General features: G+C 37.5%; 1 protein-coding gene across 3 annotated transcripts in view; it reads right to left on the reverse strand.

The window, feature by feature from the left end:
• Nucleotides 1-1,212: 1,212 nt before the first annotated feature.
• The window catches only part of G3BP1 (G3BP stress granule assembly factor 1), a 33,243-nt gene continuing 18,255 nt past the window's right edge, over nucleotides 1,213-16,200 (reverse strand). For all 3 annotated transcript variants that reach the window (XM_044777776.2, XM_014846913.3, XM_014846912.3), the window contains exons 3-12: nucleotides 13,862-13,943; nucleotides 13,220-13,393; nucleotides 10,652-10,742; nucleotides 9,624-9,717; nucleotides 8,159-8,360; nucleotides 6,792-6,893; nucleotides 6,014-6,125; nucleotides 5,674-5,802; nucleotides 5,169-5,278; nucleotides 1,213-2,298 (exon numbers count right to left, since the gene is read on the reverse strand). In XM_044777776.2, the coding sequence (XP_044633711.1) occupies nucleotides 2,092-2,298; nucleotides 5,169-5,278; nucleotides 5,674-5,802; nucleotides 6,014-6,125; nucleotides 6,792-6,893; nucleotides 8,159-8,360; nucleotides 9,624-9,717; nucleotides 10,652-10,742; nucleotides 13,220-13,393; nucleotides 13,862-13,943 (1,303 nt within the window). In that variant the 3' untranslated portion in view covers nucleotides 1,213-2,091. The remainder of the gene's footprint in view (nucleotides 2,299-5,168; nucleotides 5,279-5,673; nucleotides 5,803-6,013; nucleotides 6,126-6,791; nucleotides 6,894-8,158; nucleotides 8,361-9,623; nucleotides 9,718-10,651; nucleotides 10,743-13,219; nucleotides 13,394-13,861; nucleotides 13,944-16,200) is intronic.

Below are 16,200 nucleotides of genomic sequence, written 5' to 3' on the forward strand. Positions count from 1 at the left end.
TCTGCCCACTCAATGGAGTTGCTTCATTTTTACAGGAATGAAAAATGTAACCCCTCAACTCCCCTCAAAAATCTCCCACATTTCCAAACGTCCTCCAGGACATAATGACAGCCCCAAGCTGAGAATACCTGCACCCAGTTAGTGCCCTTGCAACCTCCGAGTAGGAAGGACTCCTACTCTGAAATGTACGGTTTAGTATCCCCTTGTGAAAAATGACTTTTAGGTTATCCATAATTTATGGCCTTACAGTTACTGCAACTTAAACTGCTTTCAAAAATAACTCAGGCTAAGTTTTTTTCTTTCCACTACTTGCTTAATATAAGCTACAAAAGTACAAGCTGAATTTCTTCCAATTATCACTGGCCTGGGACAAATGAAGTGGCTACCAAATAGTTATTTAAACTGACTCAAAAACAGCCACGTGACTCAGTTATGTAAGTGTCTTATGTGAAAGAGATGTTGCCAATTTTCAAATCTTTGAAGTACTGAGGACCAACTGAAACATCAAACTTCATTTTAGTTTAAGACTACACCCGTAAGCAAACCTAGAGTTTCCCAGTAACAGTAAAACATTCCTATTCCTACTCATATACTATCCTCGAACAACAGTCCTAAAGATGAACACTGTTAAGAAGAAAATAAATAAGTTAAATTTGACAATCTCGTTGCCCATCAGCTAGTAATGACAAGTTATCACACAAAGGCTTGCTTCACAAATGTGTAATCAAAACCTTCACCCATCTCACACACGGCACTCAACAAAAAACATACTATGTAAAACGAGTATTAGTCTATATTGCCAGATGAAATTTTCTCCCAGAAATATTTTAATAAAAATTGGCCATTTCCAAGAATCGCCCCACTGCATACCCTACATCAGTAAGAGAACCATAACAAAATAGAAAATTTACCAAATGGTTATGATTCAAAGAACAAAAAACTAGCAGACATTAAAGCACATAAGCAAAGTCCAAGATTAAAGTTGCATTCCTTCTTCTGGACTATGATTAGGATTCTTAACAGACAGCGAAACTAAAAGTTAATACAAATGCTGAACTATGTAGGTCAAAGGACTGCTACAGAAGCATGTGTCCTCACAGGCATTCCAGTCTGAGACTCAGTTTCAGAGCAAGGCATAACACATGAACAAAAGACACACAGGTGAAAGAGGAACTCCACAATTCCAACATACTCTGAACCTGATACAACAAATCTAGACTTGTTTTTTATTGTTTTTCTTTAAACAATTGCCAAGAGTGGAATCAAAGATAAATAGAAGGCACAACAGTTTTTTGCTCTGGTTTTGTGTTATTCAGATTTGGGGATTTTTTTTGTTTTTTTGTTTTTTTACAAATACAAATTAAACATGAAAGAACTCTACTTCAAAAAAATCTAACAGTTCAAGAAAAGCATATCAGTTGCATTCTAGACATTTAAAACCTATCTCGCAATTTAAATTTCGATGGTAAAAACAGTAGGTTTTAGAATTGTTTTGTGATCACATAGCAGACGAGAAAAACTCTAGTAACACCTTTTATTCAGTTTTCAACCATACCACTGAGAATCAAAATTGTCAATTTTTCCAATGGCAATTTCTCCACACCAGAAGGTAGTCATGACTTTCAAAGAAACAATTTCGGTTTTTCCTGACTTCAAAATGTTTATCAAATCCTGTTTTTCTCACAGGCTTTTGAAACACGTAGAAAATAAGTAAGAAATATTCCAATGAATGAAACATACCAAATGTCAGTAATAAGCAAGACACATTCCTTTGGGGAAATGGCTGTTAAAAAGAAAAATCCAGTCTGTATAATGCCAAGTAAAGCAAGGAAATTCAGTCTTTTTTTCTTCTTTAAAAATCCGTTTTTTTCTAAAATATCATTCCACAAAATTGGAAGTGAAGGACTAAAAGGTGAGGAGAGGGAAGGGAGGGGGAGGGAGCACACCACAAAAAGTAAAATTGTACAAACATAAGCAGTTTATAACAGACTAGGGGATCATACTCCAAGACACCAAAGGCTGGCTGAAGAAATTCACCATTCTGCAGGAGCTGGGGTTTGTCCTGCTGTGCGAAGATCGGTGAAGAGCAATTCACTGCCTTGGAGCAAGTGCCCTTCCCACTCCAAATCCTGGTTTCTGCACCATGCCTCCACGGGGAGGGCCTCTCATTCCACCACCCAGCCCACCTCGAGGGCCTCCGGGTCCCCGCAGGCGGTTATCCCGACGATCCCCTTCCCGGGCAGCTCGAGTCTTCTTCTCTTCCACGTTCAGACGGACCTCACCTCTGAACATGATGGGCTGGAAGAATCAAGGTGAGCAGACTTACACAGTGCTTATGGGCTGATGACTATCCAAGATCAAACAAAGCTCTTACAAAGAACCAGCAGCGTACAAACCAGCTACGTTCTCAGAGTTCGGCTTTTGTTTTGAACTGAGAACACATAATTTCCCCCAATAACAAATACATGGAGAGGCTAATTCAAAAAAGTCAATTTAAATAGCACAGCAGCATAAGTAACTCATTTGTACTTATTAAAGCAAATCTTATTTTCCCATGAAATTACATAGAATATAAATAACAACAGCCACCTTCTCCATGGATTTCAAGTCTTAGAATAAAACCCCATCACCATCTAGTGTAGAAAGATTGTGCTGCATATATTTATGCCAAGTACATACACATCTCAAAAACATCATTATTTCATCTAAATATAACTTTAACAAAATGCTATTTGCCTTAGTAGAATGTTGGAAAATACTGAAGATAATAAAGATAAGATATCTTAGTGAAAGCAAAAGAGATACAACCACACTAAGTCTTGGGCCTTCTTTTCACCCGATAGAGCTAAAGTAGAAAACAAAGGGTTACTCAAGATTCCAATGAATTTGATTTACGCTCCCCTCACTGGCACTCACTGGTTTTCTAACTGAAATATTTTCTTTAAATAAATATCTAACAGCACTTACTATACAGAGAAGTGTTCTGTATACTACACATTTATCATCTCATTTAACCTTCACAATGACCTCCCTGGGGGTTATTATTATACCTATTTTAAAGACCAGCAAACTAAGGGCCAAGGAGGTTATTACCCCACGCTCACAAGGCTAGTGAGTGACGGAAAAGGAACATAAACCAAGGCTTCCTGACTGGGAAGTGTAAGCTCTGAACCACTGCGCCACACCACAGCATGTCAAACACCATGGTTCTCAGTCTTACAATAAGCTACTTCTGAACTGATAAAAACTACCGTGGGGAGTAGGGACACTCCTACCAATACAGCGTGATGCAGGAAAGGCAAGCTACACGTCAACTTCCCAAAATACAAGGGAGTGATCTGAAAGTTTCCAAGCGGAGAGGGCTCTTTTGAGCTCTAATTCTAAGATATATTTTAAATTCTGATTAAATATGTATTTATATCAGTACACTTATAAATATTTAACACAACATAAATATCATAAATAATTATATATTTTTTATATACACACTATATAAATCACTTCACACACATTAATCTGAAGCACTGTTCCAGGCAGTGTTCTAGATACAATGGAAAAAGTGAAACCCTACTGAAGTCTGAAAGATAAGGGGAGAGAGGGTGGGGCTGGGTATGTTTTAAAAGGTAGTTACGGAAGACATCTCTGAGAAGTCATGAGAAGGGTAGAAGCAATCTGAATGAAAAATGGTACCAGACATATTCCCAGTCCCTTTCGGAGGAAATTCACCTCCAACAATTCTCATGCATAAAGATGCCATGGCTCACCCACATGCATTGCATGAAACACCCCCTTATCTTGGACAATTCACCAGGAAGCCAGTTATCAGGTCTGCCCTCGTTTGGCTCATTGGGACTATCATACCCTCAAAGGAAGTATGAATTCAATGCTACACCAAAAGCTTGACCACTGGACCTATTGCATGATGGGTTTTTCCACAAAGCCTACTGGACATCTCTGGGTTTGGTATTCTGTGACCTCGTGAAATAAGCCACTTTCCTCTCCTCATTTGTCAATGTTTTGCAGGAGATGCTTCACAAAAATAGTGGTCAAACAGTTTGAAAGATACTGCCCATCTGCAGATTAAGGCTCACATGATGTTAGGACCACAACAATGAAAATTTGCAATATCCTCTAACATTCTGGAGAACATCAGAGGTTCTGGAAAACCTCTGGCAAATAATGATCTACAACATTTCTAGTCTAATCACCTGGTCAGTAAAATGTGTAGTTTTAATTTGCAGAGACTGAAAGCAGATTAGTGGTTGCCAGGGGCTGGGGAGAGAAGATACAGGGAGGGACAGCTTAACGGGTAAAGGGCTTTCTTTTGAGAGAAATGTTTTATAACTAATAGGTGATGGTTGCACAACAAAGTGTATTAGATGCCAATGAACTGTACACTTTAAAATGGTTAATTTTGTTACGTGAATTTCACCTCAATTTTTTTAAAAAGTGAGGTTCTAAAAATCCAACACCCATCTCAGTAAATTAACAATATTTATACCTTTGTTCTTCTCTTCTACTACTACTGCTGCTGCTGCTGCTGCTGCTGCTACCACTGCTACTACAGAAAGTGTTTTTGCTAATCAAAGACGTGAGGGAAGGGAAGAGTTCTGTAGGAACCACACAGTAGTAAGATTCCGATTTTACAAATCCCTCTATCATTAGAAAGTACTCATGTTTGTAAGAGTACTGTTAATAAAAGTTGTTCCAGGCAGGGAGACTCCAAACCCAGACAACTTACATAGCAAAAGGAGAAGCTCCTCACAGTTATATCTCAGACAACAGTTATATACCAGGACTGCCCAAGGTAAAACTGACTCTCTAAGTTATCTTAGCTAAAAGGAACATCGTATTTCATCTTCTACACCAGAAGCCCCCACCACGGAAAGGAGTTTGTATAAATCTCAGTGCACTAGTAACTATTAGTTATTTCATTCTCATCACTCACTGATTCAAAAACTATGTTATTCAGACAGAAGTTTTGTTTCGCTAAAGTCCCAAGCAGGTCTTTTAATAATAACAAACATGATGGAATTTCTTATCAAAACATGTTGCAATAAATTACACTTTACATATAAGAAAACACAGTTATAAGGATGAACAGATTCAGAGAACCAAGACACACACACTCATTTAAAAAAAAAAAATCAAGATGAAAAACTGCTTACCCTGTTGCTAAGGACCTTCTGAACAGGCTCAGAATCATCAAACACAACAAAACCAAAGTTGGGTAATTTCCCACCACTGTTAATGCGCAGCTCCACCACATTCCCATAATCTGCAAGTGAAACAAATTCTCAAATAACTTAATAAAACATTCCCTTTAAATATTACGCACGCACTATCGAATACAATAACCACTAGTCACACATGGCTACAGAGCACTTGAAATGTGGTAGTCCCGAAGAAGATGTGCCATTAAGTGTAAAATATACACAGGATTTCAAAGACTTGGTATAAAAAAATGTAAAATATCTCTTATACATTTTTACATGTTGAAATGATAATGTTTTAGGACACACTGAGTTAAATAAATTATTAAAGTTAAATTCTTTAGTTACTGTTTAAAATGTGATTACTAGAAAACTTGAAATTATACATTTGGTTCCTCTTCTATTTCTACTAGACAGTGCTGCCTTAGATGAATCTAGTGTTTAAAACTCAATAACCTACTTTGAAAGAAATCTTTAAGCTCCGATTTGTCCACCTCATGAGGCAGGTTGCCAATGAAGAGCTGGTGACTGTCAGGGTGTCTCACAATTCTTCGGGGTTCAACATCACCTTGCTCACCAGCCTCACGGACTTAAGAAGAAACAAAAACAGCAATGAAACACAGAAAGACGACATCTTGCAGTGACTGGTCCATGCAATAGTTTTCTCTTCATCCCAAATACAGGTAATTCTATCCACTCTACAATATTTTTTGTTTAAGTACACAAACAACTGCCCCCAAAATACAAGCTCTCACCTCAAAATCCCCCAAACTAGAGAAGTCACCCTTCTGAGCTCTTACTTGGTCTAGGTCCCCTCTGGGGAGGAATATTTATTCGTTGTTCTCGCACTCTTTGATCCCTCTGAGGCCTCTGTGGTGGAATCTGAGATTCAGGCTTAGACTCCGGACGAGGCTGAAAAATATATAAGTTAACTTTTGTGTAAAAACAAAGCAAGCTTACCTTTTTTCTTGTAAAGTTTCTTAGCTAACAATAAAGTTTAAACTAGAAAATGACAATTCTCTCACAAAAAAAAAATCATTAAAAACCACTTTGGGGGGCTAGCCTGGTAGTGGTTAAGTTCACGCACTCTGCTTCAGCGGCCTGGGGTTCACAGGTTCGCATCCCAGGTGCAGACCTACACACCACTCATCAAGCCATGCTGTGGTGGCATCCCACATACAAAATAGAAGAAGACTGGTACCGATGTTAGCTCAGGGACAATCCACCTCACAAAACAACAAAAACAAACAGAAAATGACTTTTGGGGCTTAACCTAGTGGTTAAGCTCAGTGCAGTCCACTTAGCAGCCCAGATTTGGATCCCAGGCACAGACTTATACCACTTGTCTGTTAGCAGCCATGCTGTGGCAGTGGCCCACTTAAAAAAGAAAAAAAAGAGGAAGACTGGCAATGGATGTTAGCTCAGGATGAATCTTCCTCAGCAAAAAACAAAAGAAACACCACTTTGTACCCTTCTCCTCTGCCCTATATACCAGTTCCCCCATTCTCTAAACCTCTGTGAAACATTATATGAAATACAGGTAAATTTGCTAATATACAAGCTTAAGTAGAAACTCACCTGTGAAGCTGGTACTTTAACAACATGAGGTGGTATCCCAGTAACTGGAACAGCTCCACTGGGTGGAAGGTTCTTACTGGTCACAGATGCCCAAGAATATGTCTAAGGGAACACCACCAACATTAGTTGATTACACCATACATCAAAACAATATAAAAGCTATTAGCTTTTGATTTCTTGTACATAATATATGCATCCCATTTTCATAAATAGGATGGAGCTTACAAGTATCTTGAGATTCCCTTTTCCCCTACTTACAAATTTAGTGCTAATATCCCTTAGGACTAATCATCAAGTACCAGCAAAGTACGAGATGCTTAGCATCTAAGAAGCTACTGTTACTCAATCTCAAGTTTATAAATCAAAGAAAATTCTCTCCCCTCAAAAACCAGCTCTTCCTATGTTTCCCCTAATCTATGATGCAAAGATCAACCCAGTTACACTAACTTCACAATTATCTTGAACATTTTTTCAATCCTTATCAAAATCACCAAATCCTGTTATTTGCCTCTTAATTATCTTCTTTCCATCTCCACTGCCACGACCCTAATCCAAGATAGCTTCTCTCACCAGGATTACCATAATAGCCACCTAACTGGCCATCCATTCTCAATCCAGCCAACGTACTTTTCCACCTGCAAGCTAATGTCATTGCACCATTTCCTTCCTATTCACCTACTAGCTGCCAGAGACCAAGACCCCCATCTGCTTTACCTAGAGTTCCCAAATCTAGAACAATGCCTAGGACATAGGCACTTGATTCAGCTGTTAAACAAATAACCATGTAAGAACCCTGCCCCCATAAACACAGCACCAAAACATACTACTTCAGGAGCATCAACTGTAAAGGTCGTGAGTTCAGTTAACATCATCCTGACGTGACTGAGGAAGAGTAACTGAAAGGCTTCAAACTTTTGAAATCAGGTATTCTAACCGGAAAAGCAGTTATATTTCAGCAGTTCTATCAGATTTCATAGAAAAAGGCAGGAAAGTCTGTTGTGCTATGTTATTTCTTTTTAAAGATACATTATCACTTGTTTGTTAGAACAAGCATCTAGTAATTTGCAATTTGAAAGATGAAAGATTAAAAAGATGAGGGGTTGCTGATATGGTGATAAAATAGCACCTGAAATTTCTAGTCTAAAAGTTTTAAAGTTTTCTTAGAGGGAAAAAAAGTTACTTTTGATATTATAACGCAATACACATCTTACTTCTCATCCAAGGCCTGGCTCAATATGTAAAAAATTTCCCGGAACCACCAATATAAAAATACACCTGCAAAAGTCAACCAAACAATAATAAAGGAGAAGAGAGATTTTTTCAAAAATAAACTAGAAATAGAACAAACACGAGGACATGTTGCATACCCTCAAGTCCTCCTGCACTGTCTGAGCTATGTCTGCAGGTGCTGGAGAAGAACTCTTCTGAGCATCCTCAGGAACAGTTTCTTCCAATACGGGCTCAGACTTTTCCTCTTGAATTTCCGATACAGGCTCTTGCTCCGGCTCTGGTTCAGGATCAGGCTCTGGTTCAGCAACAGGTTCCTCTAAATGTTCTTCTAAGTCGTTGCTTTCACAGGAAAATTTGAGAAATATCATTCTGCTTCCATTGACTTACCAAGAAATTCCCAAGTACCTATTAACTATAGAGACCTGAACCCAAAAACAGCTCCCTTCCTCCAAAGAAGATCTAAGAATTACACATCTGAGTATTAAAAGAAGATATTTTAGAAAAGCACTCAATAAGCAAACCTTAACTGCAGTCAGATTTGCTAAATTTTGATAAGCAATAGCATCAAAATAGATTAAAAGGAACCAAACCATTGTTTCTCAGTTAGAATCCTCAAACCATTACAATTTACCTATCACTTATCACAAAACTCTAATAGGCTGTGGGGAGGGAGAAAAGGAGAGTTGTTCAAAAGGTATAGTTTCAGTTCCACAAGACGAAAGTTCTAGAGATCTGTTGCAGAACTATTTGTGCACTTAAAAATGGTTAAGAAGGTAAGTTTTATGTTATGCGGTTTTTACCACCAAAAAAACCTCGCATAATAAATAAAAATACACAAGACATTTTGGAGAAAGAAGACATTGGTTAAGATTCTTAAACTTCCACATAAATCACAGAACATTTCTCAAAGCTGCCGGTGTTTTTCCCCCTGGAATTCTAATTCGGTAGGTTTGTGGCGGGACAATAAATCTTCATTTTCAACCAGCAACTCAGGTGAGTAATGTGGTTAACTCATCAGTACACCTTGACAAACATTTGAGAACATCCTTTAGGCACTGAACATTAACGTTAAGGGTATCACACGGCAACAAAAAAATATTTTCTATTCCTATCAAACACATTTCTGTTCCAGCTGCAGATAAAAAAAAAAAGCCAAAGATACAATCACACATTCATTAATTAACGCAGACAATAAAATTCTTATTCCTGCTTAACTCATGTCTGAATTTCTATCAATTTTGCCTGATCTCTCAATAAGTCCTTGTACACTTTATCTTCCCCCCAAAGCACTTAATGCAATGCCGTGATGTGCTAACTACTTGGTAAGAAACCCCAAATCTATTTTTAACTTCCGCCAAGAGAAAAACTAAACCAAAAAGCAACTGATGATAGTATTTAAGTAGTCCTCATAGTGTAATCTATATTAAATAAGCTATATATTTTTGTTAGCTTAGGAATACCAAAGCAAAACCTTTCTTCTGGGAAATCACCATTATTTTCTGAGGTGATTCTGATAATATACAACTACCGTTCAACAAAGGGAAAGACAAGACAACCCAAATTCTCATGCAGCTCTGGACAGACGAACAAAGTTTTCCTTACCTGACAGTCTGATCATAGAAAGTTCCAGAATCATCAGGTACCACCTCAGGTGTCTGCTGTCTCTCTTCAGGTTCCTCTACTTCTTCCTCTGATTCTAAGTGAGAAAAGAAATTTAAAGTAATTTGTGTTTACTTCACAAATATATTCACTTTCATAATGTTCATCATGATCAAAAAGGCAAAATAAAAGCACGCATATATAAAAAAATAAAGAAAACAGGGCACTTTAGTAAAATCATGGGATAGGCTTCAAGGACAGAATTAAGGCTACTGCAGTGTTTGGGTTAAGAACGTGGAGTCTGAGGTCATACTGTCAGTAATCCAATACAGGCTCTACCATCTAACTAATTACATGACATCCAGCAAACTCCTTCTCTGCATCCCAGTGCTCTAATCGATTAACTGGAAACAGTACCTCAAAAGAACTTATCTACAAGGCTGTTGTATTACATAGTTATACAAAGCACTTAGAATCTTCTCAGCCAGATTAAAAACACTGAAATACCAACAATTATTTGTTTAGAGACAACTTTCCTTGGGTCTCTTGTGTTTCTGCACATCTTACAATTGAGGCAATGGCATCCCTTTGTTCCAGACTATCTTTTAAGAACGTTAGTATACAGCAAATTGCCTTGGAAAATAGTGTCTCCCTCTAAAGCAAAGGGCAGATTTATAAAAGATTTAGGTTCCCTAAACTTAGGGTTCCCCACTCTTGTAATGCACCCCACTTCAGTGCAGATATCATCTGGACTTGTTCAATGGGGTACTATGGTAACTGCAGCAAAAATGCCACTATTGTTGCTGTGAGGAATAACCCTCTACTGACTGAGGAGTTTTGTCTTCTACCAATATTGATGAAGCCGGCTAACCTGTTAGCTTAAAGTAGGTTAAAAATTTAGACCCTCCATATGTCTGAACAATTAGAAATTATTAATGCAGAACACAGAGTATAATGAAAACATTCAAGAAACCCATATTCTCTTCAGGTCAATCTGGTGCCATCAATAAAAATTTACACAAGTAACTTACCCTCCTGAGGCTCAGTGACAAAACCACCAAAGACCTCATCTTGGTATCTGAAGATATCATTGTGAACGTAGAACTTATTTGCAACAGAGCCCTGCAACACCAACAAAGTTTTCATTTATTCAGCAGACTCTTAAAAAGCCAGACCACTTGACACCAGAGACTCTCAACTGGGGGCAACACTACACCCCTCTCCCCGGAGACATTTGGCAATTTCAATTTTCACATCAGGGAATGCAACTGACAACTACTGAGTAGAGAGCACAGATGCTGCTAAACACCATACAATGCACAGGACAGCCAGCCACAACAAAGAATTATTTGGCCAAAAATGTTAACAGCACCAAGATGGAAAAACCCTGCTCTACATTATGGAGTTAAAAACTACACTCAAATATATTGCTTGCTTAAAATACCACCAGAGGGATACCTAAAAATTGATAAAGCTCTAAGTATGTAAGACGCCACACCTCAAATCATTTCTTGAATAATACATACATATTGCCAACTGCAATAGATATTTAAAATTCCCTTGAGCCAGCCCTAATGGCCTAGCAGTCCAAGTCCAGTGCCCTCTTATTTCAGTTGCCTGGGTTTGGTCCCAGGCACAGAACCACACCACTTGTCTGTCAGTAGCCACGCTCTTGCAGCAGCTCACATAGAAGAACACGAAGGACTTAGAACCAGAATATACAACTATGTGCTGAGGCTTTAGCGAGGAAAAAAAAATAAATAAAATAAAAATAAATTCCCTAAATCTGTATCCAAGCACAGAAGGGCAATGTAGCTGAAAAGGGGTGCCTACTGAAGCATAAGACACACCTGAGTCTAAATCCAACCATGTCATTTAGTAGTTATTCAATTTCTAAGGCTGTTTCCTTATCTTTAAAAGCAGGGATACCAACATAGAGCTTTGAGTATTAAATGAGACAGTTTACGTAACACTGCATTATACCAAGGTAACGTTAGATTCTTCCTCTTTAAAGGAAAAAAAGAACTATAAGTAACCTTATAATTGGCAATTCTATCCCACATGATTCCTTGCATATTTAGAAGACCATCACTAGTTTTATGCTGCAGATAATCTAAGCTTTGCTCTAAAAATCATGACTAAAGTAACTTCATGTAATTTTTCAAATCGACAATCAAGCAATTTTATATTCTAACAGTAAAATCATAGGGGTTTTAGATACACTATCCTAAACAGCAAGTTATCTTAAGAGTAATGCTAGAGAAAACATTTAATCAGCAAGACCTTATTGAGCCACGTTCAGACGCTTACAGCTAGGCTTCCTGACTTTTTTCAATCTGGACGAGTCAAGAAGATAGTCCAAATGCAATTATTCAACATAAACCTGTGGTCCTTTCAGGATAAGCATGATAACTACGAAGAACCAGGGCCCCCTGAAGAAACAGACTCCAGAATGGGGCTGGGGCTGGGGCAGAGATAGCTGGGGCAGGACAAGAGGAGCCTGAAACGTCTTGTGCCAGAAAGTTACAGAAGTGCTCAAAAAAATAAAAAGAAAACACAGAAGCCAGCTGGAAGGGGTTCACAATTACCAGATCTGGGACATTTTAGACATCAATATAAAGTTAGTAATGAATTAAATCCACTAAATAATCAAAGACTCCATGAGTGATAATAGATAGGAGAAGGCAAAGTCCTTTACAGCAGAATACCAACTAATAAACACAGAATGATAGAAATAGATAATCACCACCTGTAACCATCAGAGTAGCAGCTGATTCTGGCAAGAAACATCAAAGAATGCCAAAACCAGTCAAGTTTGATGAAGAACAAAATATGTGCATAGTCTCAAAAAGTCACCCACGATTTACTTACTAATAAGAAAAGCAAAAATACTAACTTTACAGTGGCAAAACCTGGTAACCATCACCTTAAGTAAGTGATCAAAGTTAACATCACTAGTAACAGGACTAAATGACATCTAGTGCCTCCATAGTGTGAGACACTGAAAGACACACACGCGTGTAGAACCCGCCTAATCACAAGGAGATATAAGACAGTTCACACTGCAGTGCTCCACAAAGCAACTTGAGTGCTCTTCAAAAACACCAACGCCGGGAAAACAAAAGACTAAGGAATTACTGCAGAGTAAAAGAGACTAAAGAGACGTAACTGCCATAAGCATTGTATAATCTTGGATTGAATCTTGAACCGGGGGAAAAAATTACTATAAAGGACATTATTTGGACAATTATCAAAATTTAAATATAGACTGTAGAGTGATAACTATTATACCGATACTTCTTGAATTTGGTAACTGTACCATGGCTGTGGAAGATAATTCCTTATTCTTAGGAAACGATCACTTAAGTATTTGAGGATGACTAGGCATGATGTCTCCAACTTCCTTTCAAACAGTTTAGAATTATAAATGATAGACAAATAAAAAAAGAATTATAAACGTGTAAAAAATGTTGATAGTGGCTCTAGGTAAGGAGTATGTGGGAGTTACTGTGCTATTCCAACTTTTATGTAAGTTTCAAATTTCAAAATGAACAATTTTTAAAGATATGCACAACGTTTCACTGTTTTTTCCTTCATACCTCAGGAGCAAGGACAAATGTCTGCATGAATCTCCTCAAAGCCTGGTTGTTGTTAGAGAGCAACCCCATCACCTGGACCACGACACCATCATTCAGAGTGGCATGAGCATCAACATGTCGAATCTTAGTGTGGCAATTGGTGAAGTTTTGTGACATCACTTTCCTATGGATTTCCTAGGAAATTGAGACAAGAATTAATGCCCTAAAATTTATACAACCTCCAACAAAAAAAACTTTCTAACACAACACAGGTAAAGAGAATTTGCATGTTTAAATTACAAAGACCCTACTCCAATTTGTCTTAATACAGTACATTTCCAGAGACTACCTTGAGCCTTTTAAAATAATTGTCCTGAATTAACATATACCTAAGAAATGTGTACAACAGATGTTCCCCATACTAAAACCAGTTATCTCCTAACATAAAACAACTTCCGAATACAGAACAAAAAATGAGCAAATGTGGTATCATAAACTTCTCAATGATTATATTAATCAAATAGTTACTGAATATCTCAATTTCTAAAAAGCTGAGAAATTTGATCTTTAAATATCAGTAAATCTATTAAGGACATATCCCACTCAATTTTACGGGTTATTTTCTAGCTGCTTAACAGCCTACATAAAGCTTGGTACGCTTACTTTCTGTCCATAGACCGCATCCGCAGGCTTCCCATTTGAATCCAATCCCCCATGGACATAAGAAGAGTTCTTTCCATAAAATCTGTAAAGAGGAAGATAACTTGCTTGTTATCATCAAGTACCCTCAGACCACGTACTTATTTTTCATGTCTGGAACCTATCTGCCTCCCCGGCAGACTCTCGGAGGCAGGAATGTGTTTTTCCATCTTTGTATGTAATCACACATCCAGCCCCTACGTGTCAGTCAACATTTGCTGAATGGGAATGGATTTGGTCAACGAGGCAGAACACGTATTTTTACAAGTCACAAGTCTCAGGTCTCAGGGTAGGATGATCACGCTGGGAAGGATCTTGTAGTTCACGTCAGATGACCATTTAAAAATAAAACAGAAGTTCCTGTTTTCACTCAAGAAAACAGGCAGTTTTGACACAGATGAGGATATCTATACTCTTCATAGACTTGGAGAGTCCTTTTATATCTGAGAATGCACGTGAAGAATTCCCTTAAAAACGCAGTAACTCATGCAAGTGGGTTTTAGGAGCAGTCTTTAACAATTTTTGCTGACACATAAGAGCTTCAGACTTTAATACTCCATAGCTTTAATTCATCTATATCCTCAACACCTTTGTTTTCACTACAATAATATTAGATTGGGAAAGCCACACACACACACCAGAAACGCTCCAATCCAGGGATAACCACTATCAGGATACCTTGATATCTGTACTCCAGATAAACAATTTTTCACAACTGAGCCCATACACGTCATTCTACATCCTGATTCTGCCTGTGCCCTCTAAAAAGGGGACAGATCTAGACCCAAGAGAAGCCCAAGTCTACGTTTCAACTTTCAAAGTTATTAAAAGGGCTCCACGTCAGCCAGTGAATCAGTTCACTGCTGGCTAAGCCACTTTTCATTGCATCTAAGATGTACCTCAGAGATGAAATGGAAAAAACCTTTTTTTCACGTTTTGATTTAGAATCAATAAATAATATTGACAATAAATATATTAATGCATTTGGTTGGTTTCTTTCAATTCCCACTTTTTTTTTTTGATTGGCACCTGAGCTAACAACTGTTGCCAATCTTTTTTTTTTTCCTGCTTTTTCTTCCCAAATCCCCCCAGTACGTAGTTGTATATTTTAGTTGTGGATCCTTGTAGTTGTAACATGTGGGACGCCACCTCAGCATGGCCAGATGAGCGGTGCCATGTCCGCGCCCAGTATGTGAACCAGCGAAACCCTGGGCAGCCAAATCGGAGCATGAGAACTTAACCACTGGGCCACGGGGCCGGTTCCCCACTCCTTTTTAAATTCCAAATTTATCTAAGGGCAGAGAATAAAATTTTTACATAAAACTCAACAAAAAGGAAAAGAAAAATAATTTGGAGGTTTGTTCTATCACTTAATAGTCATGTGAATACCAGCAAACTTTTAACCCCTTGCATCTTCATCTGCAAAACGAAGTTAACTCTCCTATAATACCTTACTAACAGGTTTTTGTAAAGAGCAAGAGGAAACAGGTGAAAGTGTTTAGGAAATTGTAAAACCTTAAAAAAGAGATTTTCCATTTTTAGAGCAACAGGACTCAAGACGAATTTACAAAATTTTCTTTCTTACCTAATAATCATGTCTTACCCAATAAACAAGCCAGTCAAAGTATAGAGGCAAAAAATAGTTCTGGTCCAGCAAATACATATTTTGGAATTTCTAAAAAATTATTCTAATAAGTCCATATAAATAGACTTAAGAGTTTTGTATAATGCAGCATTGTTTCTAAGAGGAAATGAGAGCAACGTATGCATCGTTAGGAGACTAAATAAAGTATACTATCTCTCTCTATAAAACAAAAACTTTGTTGATACTAAAATTAATGTGATATATGTACCACTCTCATAAGAGCCTGATTATCAAGTAAAAAAGCTAAAAGACAGTATATTAAAATTTTTTACATATAAATAGAAAAATTGTTAGCATGGTTTTACTAGAGACTTCCATGTTTATTTCATACATCTGTTTTAATTGACAACAAACGTGCCATTTTTACTAAAAAGATATCCCAATTTTTTAAAGCACATCAACACAAAAGTATGTTATTACAGTTTTAACAATCTTGAATCTTCACTATCTTCTTACTAAATAATCCATGATTCTCCAAAAACAGCAAAACAAAAAACAAATGTATGATTACACATTACATTTTCAAGCATTATTTTTCTAATAATGTATAAGCTTAGGTAACAATCTAATTTTTTAATAATATGTGTTTAAATTATTATATAATTTTAACAGCCATCATTTACTGGTACCTAGGTACAAAGCACTATTATGCAACAAT

The sequence above is a fragment of the Equus asinus genome, chromosome 9 (genome assembly GCF_041296235.1).
Source record: "Equus asinus isolate D_3611 breed Donkey chromosome 9, EquAss-T2T_v2, whole genome shotgun sequence".
NCBI lineage: Eukaryota > Metazoa > Chordata > Mammalia > Perissodactyla > Equidae > Equus > Equus asinus.